Raw genomic sequence first — 12515 nt, forward strand, 5'->3', positions numbered from 1 at the left:
CACCTGCCGGCCTGGAGTGAGAACACACTCCAAGACCACGGCAATACAGCCCGGAAAACCCACAACAACCATCGTTCTCCGGCCGTGAAAGCCTTCGACAATACATTGAGAACACACTGTTCGCTTTATTTCTGTTCTATGGCTTTGTATTATTTATTATTTATTATTATATTAGATTTTTAGTCCGCCCTCCCCGCCAGGCGGGGAGTCCGTCTTGCTCATTGAGAGACTCAAGGGAGATTACACGGGGTGAGACAGCAGGGTCAGTTTCTAGGACATTTTAGTAAGCATTGGAATAGGAATTTGGAATTTGCAAAGATTTAAAACAAGTAGGCATTTTGTTTGGTAGTTTGTTTAATGTCCACCTTTCTCACTGAGACTCAAGGCGGATTACACAGGGTGAGAATAGCACAGTCAATATCAAGAACATCTCCATAAAAAATGCCATAGGGTCAGGGCTTTTTTTCAGGGGGAACACGGGGGAACGGAGTTCTGGCACCTCTTGAAAATACTCGGCAATAGCGCTTGAAAATAATATGATTTCAAAGAATCCCATGTGTTTTTTCCTCATTTCCCTCTTGGGAGTTCCGCCACCTCTTTTCCCAGAAAAAAAAACCCTGCATAGGGTAAATAAATACAAATTTACAAAGACATAGCATTAGCAAGAATCCGATACAGAGTTGAAGAGATGCTGAAACAGAGCATAAGCAATTCTAGGACTGACATTAGACCACATGAAGCACAGGTAGCACATAGGAGCACATATTTAAAGCAAGAGATAGTACGTAAGGCAACGTAGTGGGGAAGTCTCTCAGTGTGACACTGAGAGATCTGTGTCTTTTGGTGCTACACCTCTGAAGATGCCAGCCACAGCTGCTGGCGAAACGTCAGGAACTATAATGCCAAGACCACGGCAATACAGCCTGGAAAACCCACAACAACCATCTTGTCTGTTTCTTTGGGGTTGCTCTGACGGGTTTCCAGCTGTGGACTGAGAAATTCCTGGAGATTTGGGGGTGGAGCCTAGGGACATCTCTGGTCAGGGTTTGGGGAGGGACCTTGGTGGAATATAATGCCACAGAGTTCACCCTCCAAAGCTACCGTTTTCTCCAGGGGAGCTGATTTCTGTAGCTTGGAAATCTAGGCGATCTTCTGGCTCCCCCTGGCGGTTGGCAACTCTACTAGTCTACCACACTTCTCTTATTCTGCAGAACGTGTAAAATGGAATTTGGGTGGGGGGGGGGTGTTTTTATAATAGGGAATAATTCTGTCAAATTTAGTCAGTTTTCGTTGCTCTTCCTTTTCTGTATTACAGTTTATTGCTTAGTTCACCAGTTCGCAATTCATATATTACATCACTTCTGTGTATTGCAGTTTTTACTGCTTTTTTATCTAATTGTGCAACCCACTTTTATTCGCTACTGGTTGTATTTTTCTATTATTCCATGGTTTTAAACCATGTCATCCTCCTTAAGTCTTGGTGAGAAAGGCAGGCTATAAATGAAGTAAATAAATTAATTATATATTTGCAGTGGACTACACTGCAAGGTGGTCTAAGTCTTTGCTTTAGCCTTCAGCCTTCTCCTGTGAAGATAACTTGAATTTCCATCAAAGAGATGCATCGGTAAAGGGATAGGGACTATAGACTTTACTACTACGTACTGTCCGTTGCTGTACGTATGATCCCAATGTGTGGGTTCTGTGTTGTTTAATATGTCATTCTTAGAACTGCTTGTGCTCAGTTTCAGCATTTTTTCAACTCTGTATTGGACTTCTGGTTTTAAATCTTTGCAAATAACGCGCGCACACACACACACAAACCCTGGTACATCGTTTAATGAAACGTCTTTGAGGCTGACTGCACTGACTCACACTGTTCACTCTGAAGATCTTGTTGGTCTCTAAGGAGCGACTGAACGCAAACCTTGCTGTTCTACTGCAACTAACACGGCTACCCACCTATAGCTTTAAACTTGTATTTATTAACCCTATGGCATTGTTTATGTAAATATCCTTGATATTGACTGTCCTAATCTCACACTGTATAATCCGCCTTGAAATAAACAAATACTGCGTAATCCGCCTTGACTGTCCGGCATTCCTCTCTGCTGTTTCTTATTTGCACCCTTCACGTTTGCTCGTAAGCAAGAAAAGCCAAAAGCAAGCGTCGGATGCGGACAGCTGTACTTTGCTCCCTAGGATCGAGATCGATGGATGCGCACGCGAACTGCGCCTACGACTAGGTTCGACAGACGCATGCGCAATGCGCCTCTTCGCCGACTTCGGCGGTGACGTGCCTGGGAGGTGCGAGAGGCCGATGGGCGGAGCCAAGGGAGGGGCGGGAATTAGCGACGCCAGGGCGGCCCGGCCGGGATGCTCGTCGGCGCCGGGAGACCATGGCCCTGCGGAGGCCGTCGCCGAACGACAACGGGAGGCGAGGTAGGCTCCTCCGCCGGCCGCGCGCTTCGAAGCGGGGTACGGCCTAGCTGGCGGTCAGGCGCAGCCCGAGGGGGCGGCGGAAGGCCTTCGCCTCAGAACTGAGGAAGGGGGCGTGGCCTCGAGACGTCACGCCCCCTTGTCTCCCCTCATTCGCGTAGCCTCGGGGCAACGGGAGCCAATGGGAGGGGGCGACGGCCGGAGGGGGCGGGGCGAGGAGGAGTGCGTCACGCGGCGTCACCCCCGCCCCTCGCAGGGACTATGAAACTCTTCTTTAGCTCCGCCCACCCCCGGGGCTGGGCAGCAGGCAGCAGTTCAACAGGGTGTGTTCCTCACCTGCGTCTCTTGGCGCTCAGCTTCTCAGGAGGCTTTGGGGAGAGCAAGGGGGGTGGGCTGGAGAAACAAATCGTTTTCTTAGTCTGGCTGCTTGAGCAGAGCCTTTTCCTGCTTGGCCCTTTGATTGTGTGGCCCCTGGAAGGAGCGATGCGATGGCTGCAGGGCCACCCAGCGTGTGCATTTGTGCTGCTTTCTCTGCCTCTCCCCCTTCCCCTTGCGCTGCAAAGTCATGTGTGTGTTTGTCCTCTGGGTCCCTCTGCACACGGTGGACAGTGCCCTCAAGCCGCAGCTGACTTATGGCGACCCCTAGCGGGGTTCTTCATATTAGGGAAGGGACTAACCGAGGTGATTGCCACAATGGAAGAAGTAGTAGGTTGGATGCAATAGCTGCCATAAAATATCCATCTGCTCGTTGTTGATGGCTATCCAAAGCAAATAGGGCTTTTTTTAGGGAGGGCATTCTGTGACTGCAACGAAGGTGTGTTTGCATATATGCAGAGAAGCCCCTGAAAAGTTCTTAGCTTATCAGATTTTTTAATCCATTTGCTGATTAACAGAATCCAGGCATAATTCAAGGTGCTGGTGTTGACCTTTTGTGACCCGCCCTGAGCCCACTTGCGGGGAGGGCAGGATATAAATATAAGAAATAATAATAAGAAATAATAATAATAAAGCCATGCATGGCTTGGGACCAGTATACCTGAAGGGACTGCCTACTCTCTTAGGAACCCAGCCATCATCTTTGGAGGCCTTGCTTTGGGTGCTCCTGCCGTCCAAGATTAGGTGGGTAGCAACCCGTGAGAGGGCCTTCTTGGTAGTGGCACCAGAACTCTGGAATTCTCTCCCCAGGGAGACTTGTCCTATCCCCTTCTGTTGCTGGCTTCTGCCAGCAAGTGACGACGCTTTTTGCGTCAAGTGGTGTTCCCTTATTGACCCCCTCCTTCCCACCCTATGTTTTAAGTGTTATTTTTATTGTTTTATATGTGCATTTTAGTTGGTTGAATTGTTTTACAGATGTGGGAGTTTTATTGTTGTCTGTCTTTTAAGATGTGTTTTCATTATGCATGTTTTTAAACCTGTTAGCCACCTTGATAGCCTAAAGAGGGCAGAAAGGCAGGGTGTCGGTTTTGTTTTACTAGAAATCTTTGCAGTTCGATTCAGATCTTGTTATCATAATTGTGGGATTGATTAGCTGGTTGACTGAATAGGCCTATTGTATTTGTCATCTGGCCTGAGACAAATTGTCTTCCCATGCTGAAAGGGCAGTTTATGGATATATCATAAACCCCTTGCCATAAATTCTAGGCCCTGCCTGGCTCAAGGCAGAGCAGATGCCAGCTGGCCTGGAGACTGGAAAGTTACCAAGCCATGAGTCACCAGGGAATGACTGACTGCCCTCCACGTCCCAGAGAGCAGCAGAGATAATTAGACGTCCTCAACACCTCCCTATTTAATCTCATCAATACCTTCTTCCACCTTTCCTCTCCCACTTACCTAGTCAGGGCTGTTCAGCACATCTTATAGTCTCCCTGTCCAGTACTTACCAGGTCATCAAGCTATATTTTTTACCTATAGACCATCCCACATAGTCTTATCAAACCCTTCCCAAGTTATTTTCCTTGGTCCAGACAAGCCATTAAGCTATTGTTTTTGAGAGCAAGACGTCAGCATTGCCCCAGTGAACATTTTGCTGTATGACTGGACCTTCCAGCCATGTGCTCAGTGTGTGCGTGTTCTGGGACCCATCCATGCACCCCCAAACTTGTCTGGGCTTCCTCTGTTCTCCTCGCAGTGAAATGCTGGTTGTTCTCGCTGCTTCCTCCACAGGCATCCTCCTCCTTCAGGACTGGTAATTATCACCCTGCCCCAAATTACTCTCTCCCATTTTCCTCTCTGTTTTCTTAGCTAGCCTTGTATGTGCGCTGTGCACGTTTTGAGCCTGCTTGATTGCCCTTTTTATTTCTCTGTTAATAAAAGAACCTTTCCTGTTGAATATCCACATGTTTATTAAAGTTCTCTAAGGGAATAATCCCAGTAAACATAGATGGAGAATCGCAGTTATGCCCTCTTTCTGCCTCCTTAATGCTAATTCCCCAACTAATTAAGGAGATCTCCTGTGTGGGTAACAAGGGTGGGCTATAAATGTAAATAAATAAGTAAACTCTATTTTGTTTACGTGGGGAGTTTTTCTTCCCCTCCCTTGGTATGCTAATTTCTGCGAATTTAAGAAGGTTTGTATAGGGAATGAATTGCAACTTTCTGTGTGTGTCCTTATGTACTGAGAGGAAATGATGGGAAAGGAACGGTTGGCGTCTCGCTCTCATCTGTGCTTCACACCCAATGTTGCGGGGCCTGGTAACAAAATGGCAGGCCTTGTACTGTAGACAACTACGCAATCCAGCTGTAAAGGGAGACGAGATAAACTATTCTGAAATTCTTTGAAGTGTGAGCTAAGGAGTGCATTTTCAGACTAACTAGCATAAGCTGAAATTAACTGGCTGTCACAACTTAGGAGTTTTCCCTCTTTTTTTTTTTTTTTGCCCTGGTTATGCTTTCAAGTTTTATCGCATTCCGAAAAAACTACTGCTTTGCCTTCTGAGTGTACTCGTGTGTTTATGATACCCCTTCCATTCATCTAGCTTTCCTCTCTATTGCTGGCTAAACGCTGTGTAGGTAAAGGCAAAGGTAGTCCCCTGTGCAAGCACCGAGTCATTACTGACCCATGGGGGGACGTCACATCACAACGTTTTCTTGGCAGACTTTTTACAGAGTGGTTTGCCATTGCCTTCCCCAGTCATCTACACTTTACCCCCAGGAAACTGGGTACTCATTTTACCGACCTCAGAAGGATGGAAGGCTGAGTCAACCTCGGAAGGATGGAAGGCTGAGTCAACCTTTAGCTGGCTACCTGAACCCGGCTTCCACCGGGATCGAACTCAGGTCGTGAGCAGAGCTTGGACTGCAGTACTGCCGCTTACCACTCTGCGCCACGGGGCTCTGTGTAGGGAACTGTACAGTATCACTGAGCTTCCATTGCCATGTTGGGGAGGCTTAGACAGCAATCCTAAGCAGGTCTACTCAGAATCCTGCTCGGGTCTATTCAGTGGGGCTTACTCCCAGGAAAGCATTCTCAGGACCGCACTAGACTTCTGTGGCATTAAGCAAATGAGAGGATTGCAGCATCTTCCTCCTTAACCCAGAGTACTGGGCAGCAGTTTGGCAGTAGGGAACTCAGCTTGAACTATTTTAACAACATGTCGCCCTTCTGTTTTTCCATCTATTGCCGGAATACATGACTGGAGGAATACCAAACCAGAACATGTGATGGCTTCTCCAGACCCTTAGGGATCAACAGAGTCTTTCATTGGAATGTTGCTGAAAGCGTCCCTGCTGAAATATTTTTTAAAGGAGCGTGAGCCTCCTCAGCAGAGCCTGGTTCTAGCAAAAGCCAAGGTTGGGAAGATCCAATACACTGCTTGGTCTCTTCGTGACCCTTTTGCAGGGTTCCACAGGGCACAGTCTTATCCCCCCCATGTTATTCAACCTCTATGTAAAAACTTTAGAAGTCATTCGTAGCTATGGAACTGGATGCCGTCAATATGCGGATGACACCCAGCTCTATAGCTCTTTATCCAGATCCCCAGGCGATGCATTAGAAGTCGCTGCCTGTCTGCTGTAGTCAAATCACTGAAAGCAAACAAATTGAAACGGACAAGACGAAAGTGATACGTGTTGGGAAGGCGGGGATCTTGAAAGGCATTGTATGATGGGGTTCAGCTGTCCCTTGCAGACCTGGTTCATAGAATCATAGAGTTGGAAGGGGCCATACAGACCATCTAGTCCAACCCCCTGCCCAGTGCAGGATTAATGCCTAGGTTAAGAGCCTAGGCATTAATACTGGATCCAGCATTGATGCCAGAGAAGTAAGTCAATGCAGGTGCAAAAAAAATGCCTTCTTCAAACTCAGCGTAGCCTGAAAAATGGCCCCCCTACCTTGACGTGACCAATCTGGATCCATGCCATGGTAAAATCAAGACTTGAGGATTTCATTATAGGAATGTCATCATTTATTTGCTGGTAACTTCGACTGATAAGTACGAAAAAGAAGAAAGCTTGTGTTGTTTCTACAGCGGATTAGAACTCACGATTTTAATAGGATTTTTTTTCCTGCGTCTATCATTAGTATTAGGAACAGCAGGCACAGGTTAAGGAAGTCACCATAGCAGTGATTTGGTTTTTCCCAACTGGGGAATGCAGCATATTTGCTATGGCCGCAAGGAATGGAGAGAATTTCGCCTGAACTCTTGCTACAGCCAGCAGGCAAAATGCAAACTACTTTTCAAAGCGATACATTAACCATGTTCTGTAAATTAACCCCCACAGCTTCATTGACTTTTATTTTTTAGGATTGCTCTTCGACCTATTTATTTCTGAATGTAGTTATGTCAAATAGCATTGCACTCACTTAATGAGCTCCAAGATTATGCTTCCTAGCAATTAAATGCCCACGAAATTCTCCAGCTTAATAAGAGTCTAACAGCATACAGTTGGAAATGGGGATAGGTGCTTTAAGGCACTGTTGTAAACTGCTGGGAATAGAATAATTTCGGTGGTTATACTTTTGGGAGGGGGAGGTCTCCTAATGCCTTCAGGAATTCCACGTGGAATTACAAGTAGCCCTGCCAACTGGTGGTGGTGGAAAGTGCCATCAAGTCATACTTGATTTACAGTGACCCCTGCTGGGGAAAGAGACTAACAGAGGTGGTTTGCCATTATCTGCTATAGCAACCCTGGTGTTCCTTGGTGGGCTCCCATCCAAATATCAACCAAGGCTGACCCTGCTTAGCTTCTGAAATCTGACAAGGTTGGGCTCACCTCTGCCACCCAGGTTAGGGCAGCTTTGCTAAGTTAGAGCACTTCAGATCAGAATTGCTCCCATTTAAATTTGAAGAACGGGTGTTAACGGGTATATGTGGCTCAAACTGGGTCTCATGGAAGAGGCCTTTGTGTTCCACCAACTCTTGCTTTCTTGCGCTTGGTTTACTGGCGCCGTTGCTCTCCTCCAGCAGAGAGGCATGTGCCAATTAAAACCAGCTGACTATCAATCAGTGTCTTTTCAGGTAAACTCAGAAACTTGTTCGTTACTTTGTGAAACTTGGGTTAGTTCTGATAGAAAGGGATCCACCACTGCTGTGTTTGGATTTTTTCCCTTGTGGCTGGGCACAGCTACTCAGAGTCGTAGCCTGTTCTTCTCTTTGATCCAACTTACAGTAGCAACCAGAATGTAAATTCCAAAGTCTCAGGGCCATTTTGAAAGGAGGATGCATTGTGCCATTTATTCTGTGGCCAACTCCATCTTCACATATCAGAGTAAATGTCCTTCAGTGTGTGTTGGGTGAAATGCTTTTAGTGCTGCGGTGAAATCTTAGAATAAGGTTTTAAAACAACAAACTAGCTAATTGAGCAACTTTGAAGTGTTAGTAGCTACAGATCATACCATCATAGATTTGTAGGGTTGGAAGGGAACTCCAGGGTCATCTAGCCCAACCCCCTGCACAATGCAGGAAATTCACAACTGCCTCTCCCCCACACCCCCAGTGCCCCCTGCTCCATGCCCAGAAGATGGCACAACACTGTCAGGATCCCTGGCCAAACTGGGCTGGGGGAAATTGCTTCCTGACCCCCAAAGTGGCTATGGGCATTACCCTGGGCATGTTAGAAGGGGCCACGAGAACTAACCACTGATGTAACCCTTCCTGCCCTCTCTCTCGTGATCTGCCCAGGTTCACAGACTCAGCATTGCAAGCACCGCCTCTTTTGTGATTCACTGAAATGGGGTGATGTGTATGTAAGCATGCCAGAACGCAGCTTTCTGTTCTGAAATATTTTTGATGCAAGCTCCGTCTCTGCTGCTGGTGTCACGTTCTAATTGTCAGCTGCCGAACAGGAGCACCTGTTAGGAAATTGTAGCCTCTCGAGCAGATGGGGTGGATCTTTTGTGCTCCCAGGAAACATTTGGGAAATGGCTCTTGAGTGTTTGTTTCAGCAGCAATTTAGTCAGCATTGAGTTGAAAGGAGAGGGAACCGGGCCTGGGGTTGGTCCACGCTTTTCTGGCACGTCTTCTAAAGCAGCTTTCAAATAAAAGTCGCCATAAACAGTGGGAAGAAGAGTTGTGGATCAGCCCTGCAATCGAGTTCACAAGAATGGTGTCTAGCTTGCTGGCCGGGAGTAGCCCTAATCATCATCATCATCATCATCATCATCATCATCATCATCATCATTAATCATTAATCATTAATCATTAACCAATCATTAACCAATCATTAACCAATCATTAATAATAATGGCCCCCTTCATGTTATTATGATTAGAACAGATGAGCCTTTTGTTGGGACAGCCTGACCTCTAGGTCCACTGGATGCTAGAACGGAGACAAAGCCTGCTGGATTTGACCAGCGGTCCAGCAAGGCTTGCATCTCCTCTCACACCGTGGCCCTGGAGGGCCAACAAACAGGGCATAGAAGCTGAGGCACTCCCCTGCTGCCGTCTCCCGGCTACTGGTATTCACAGGTTGACTGCTTCTGAACGTGGAGGTTCCCTTAATTCACCATGGCTAGCGACCATTAATAGACCTTTCCTCCATGAATCTGTTTAGCTCTTTTTAAAGCTACCTGCGCTCGCTCATGGCCATCTCCACTTCCATTGGCAGTGAGTGCCACGGTTTAATTGCTGGTCAAGTACAGAAGCATTCCCTTTCGTCTGCCCTGAACCCATATCCCAACAATTTCGTCGGGGGCCCCCAAATGCCTAATGAAATGGTAAGGAAATAGGTTCTTCTCTTTTCACTTGCTCACGGATGTCTTAAATGAGGTGTAGGTTTGTTCAAAATAGCTATATACCCCAGTTTTTGACTCCAGAGAATCCTCGAGGCTCTTACAATAATAGTAAAACGAACCCGTTTCGAACAGAGCAAAGTATACAGAACAAGCGATCCTTACACAAATCCAGCATGTAGATTGACACAACCAGTGGAGTTGTAGGGTAGCGGAAGGCCCTCATCCTCGGTTCAGTGGTACCAAAGTCAGTCCAGGGTTTGAACCGTAGACCGTCGAACAGAATGGCCTTCAACAAATGAGGCGGCCTTATACTGAGTCAGGCCAGTGGTCCAGCAGGGTCGGTACTGCCTGCTCAGACTGGCAGCTGCTCTCCAGAGTTTCAGGTAGAAGTCTTTCACATTACCTACTACCAAATCTTTTTTTTTTTTAATCTGGAGATGTTGGGGATTGAACCTGGATCCTTCTGTACACAAAGCAGATGCTCTATCACTTAACCACAGCCCTTCCCTCCAACGGCCTTAGCCAGACTTCCAGAGAGCCAGCGTGATGTAGTGGTAAGAGCGTTGGACGAGGATCTGGGTGACCCAGGTTCAAATCCCCACTCTGCTTGGAAGCGCTCCGAATGACCTTGGTGACCTTGGGTCAGTCACACCTGCAGTCTAACCCACCTCACAGGGTTGTTGTGAAGATGAAACGGAGGCAAGAAGAAAGCCAGTTTGGTGTAGTGGTTAAGAGCACGTGACTCTAATCTGGAGAACCGGGTTTGATTCCCCACTCCTCTGCTTGAAGCCAGATGGGTGACCTTGGGTCAGTCACAGCTCTCTCAGAGCTCTCTCAGCCCCACCCACCTCACAGGGTGTTTGTTGTGGGGATAATAATAACATACTTTGTAAACCGCTCTGAGTGGGCATTAAGTCATCCTAAAGGGTGGTATATAAATCGAATGTTGTTAAGAACTATGCTATGCTTTGGGTCCCCGTTGGAGAAAATAGCAGGGTGTAAATGCTGCAATTTTTTTTTTAAAAAAATCAGTTCATAAAGGTTAGAAGTGATTGGGTAACGTGTGCCTCGCAGGAAGAAGAGTTCTGGGGTCTTAGAGCCTTCTCATCGTTGCTTGTAACTCCCCACCAACCTCTGACAAGGGGGGAACCCAAATTAGACCTAAATATACAAGCAGGCTTGTGCTGGAGAAGGCGGGCCTTGACTTTGCATTGACTCTCGGAGCTAAGGCCGTCCTGCTCCTGTCGTTGAGGTAAGGAATGCTTAGGGCTGATCTAGATGCGTTTGTGGTTTCTTGCGCAGACTGCGATTCGAAGAAGAAAAGGAAAGAAGCTGAGATCTGTCAGGTGCTGAACAATGACCCCGTCGATGTCGCTGCCCTCAGGCGCATGGCCATCAGCGAAGGGGGACTCTTGATGGATGAGATCCGCTGCAGAGTGTGGCCAAAGCTGCTGAATGTGAAAACAGAGGACCTACCCCCTCCACCAGGTGAAGGCACTCGCTTCTCGTCCCTTGGGGAGGGCGTGGAGTGCTGAGGCCAAGCATGGGGTTTTGCTTTCACCTTTCTTATTAATTGGAGATTCTCATCCATTAACCTTGCCTAATCAATGCACAAAATGGTGTTTGGCTTCATCTGCTGTAGCATAGTGGTTAAATGGTTGGGCTGTTAATCGGCTCTCTGGTGGCTCGACTCCCACTACTGCCATGAGCTCAGCAAGTGGCCTTGGGTCAGCCCCTCCTCTCAGCCCAGCACCCCAGCTGCATTGTGGGAATGATGATAATGCTGACATTGCTCACCTTTCTGAGTGGGGCACTGATCTGTCTAGAAGAGCTGCGGTAGCATAGTGGTTGGGCTGTGAATCAACTCTCTGGTGGTTCGACTCCCACTACTGCCATGGGCTCAGCAAGTGGCCTTGGGTCGAGCCACTCCTCCCAGCCCCAGCTCCCCAGCTGCATTGTGACCTTGTTCACCACTTTTAAGTGGGGCACTAATCTATCTAGTAGAGTGCTATACAAGCACAGTTGTTATTATTATTGTTATATTTAATGCTACTGATAGCACATCCAGGAAGGGTCTAAATCCCCCCCCCCCCACTCCAAGCTCTGTAAGAGTCTCTTTAGCTTCAGGCTGCAATAACTGCAGTTCCTTTTGAAGGGCAGCTTGTGCTGCCTGGTTAGCCGAAGACCAGCCTAACCAGCAGAGATGATGGCAGACAGCAATGCATGTCTCATTGAGTGGCGTTGGCAGGAAGCTGCTGTGGTCCATGAGTTGTACGGAAGCAGGAGCCCAAATATTAAACAAGGGCTTAGTGGATGCCTGGCTTTGGGACAATTTCCACTTCAGTGAGGCACTCTAGCTTCGCATTCCTGCTATCTCCAGTTCTCACAGTAAATAACATTTGGTTTTAATGTAGTGCTTGCAGTGTTCAAGATGCTTCACACGCACATTGTCTTGTTATATCCTCACATCACCTGTAAAATAGTTCAGTGGTATTATCCCCATAGCACCGATGTGGGACAGAAGCCAAGAGAGAAGGGCTTGCCTGAGACAGTTTTGCAGTGGAAGTGAGATGTGAAGCTGTGGCCTCCTTCTCTTAGCCACTGTGGTATGCTTTGAATGAGGGTGGTGGTGGGTGATGGAGTGTTGCTGCAAACTTCTGTACTGGTCCTCTGAGCTAAAGAGAAGGGGTGAATGATAGTGCATGTTGCCTTCCTTTTTCTTCCATCAACCCCATCCACAGATGCCCGAGGAAAGCAGTAAAGAGTCCAGTAGCACCTTTAAGACTAACCAACTTTATTGTAGCATAAGCTTTCGAGAACCACAACTCTCTCTGTCGGTTCTCAAAAGCTGACGGTGCATCAGACGAAGAGAGCTATGGTTCTTGAAAGCTGACAATGCATCTGAC

The 12515-nt window shown here is 47.4% G+C and overlaps 1 protein-coding gene across 2 annotated transcripts in view; it reads left to right on the forward strand.

Moving 5' to 3' along the window:
- Positions 1-2353: 2353 nt before the first annotated feature.
- The window catches only part of TBC1D20 (TBC1 domain family member 20), a 32531-nt gene continuing 22369 nt past the window's right edge, over positions 2354-12515 (forward strand). Inside the window, exons 1-2 of one of the 2 annotated variants that reach the window (XM_054979512.1) lie at positions 2354-2439; positions 10912-11097. In XM_054979512.1, the coding sequence (XP_054835487.1) occupies positions 2397-2439; positions 10912-11097 (229 nt within the window). In that variant the 5' untranslated portion in view covers positions 2354-2396. The remainder of the gene's footprint in view (positions 2440-10911; positions 11098-12515) is intronic. The other variant, XM_054979514.1, reaches the window with a different exon arrangement.

The sequence above is a fragment of the Eublepharis macularius genome, chromosome 5 (genome assembly GCF_028583425.1).
Source record: "Eublepharis macularius isolate TG4126 chromosome 5, MPM_Emac_v1.0, whole genome shotgun sequence".
Taxonomy (NCBI): domain Eukaryota; kingdom Metazoa; phylum Chordata; class Lepidosauria; order Squamata; family Eublepharidae; genus Eublepharis; species Eublepharis macularius.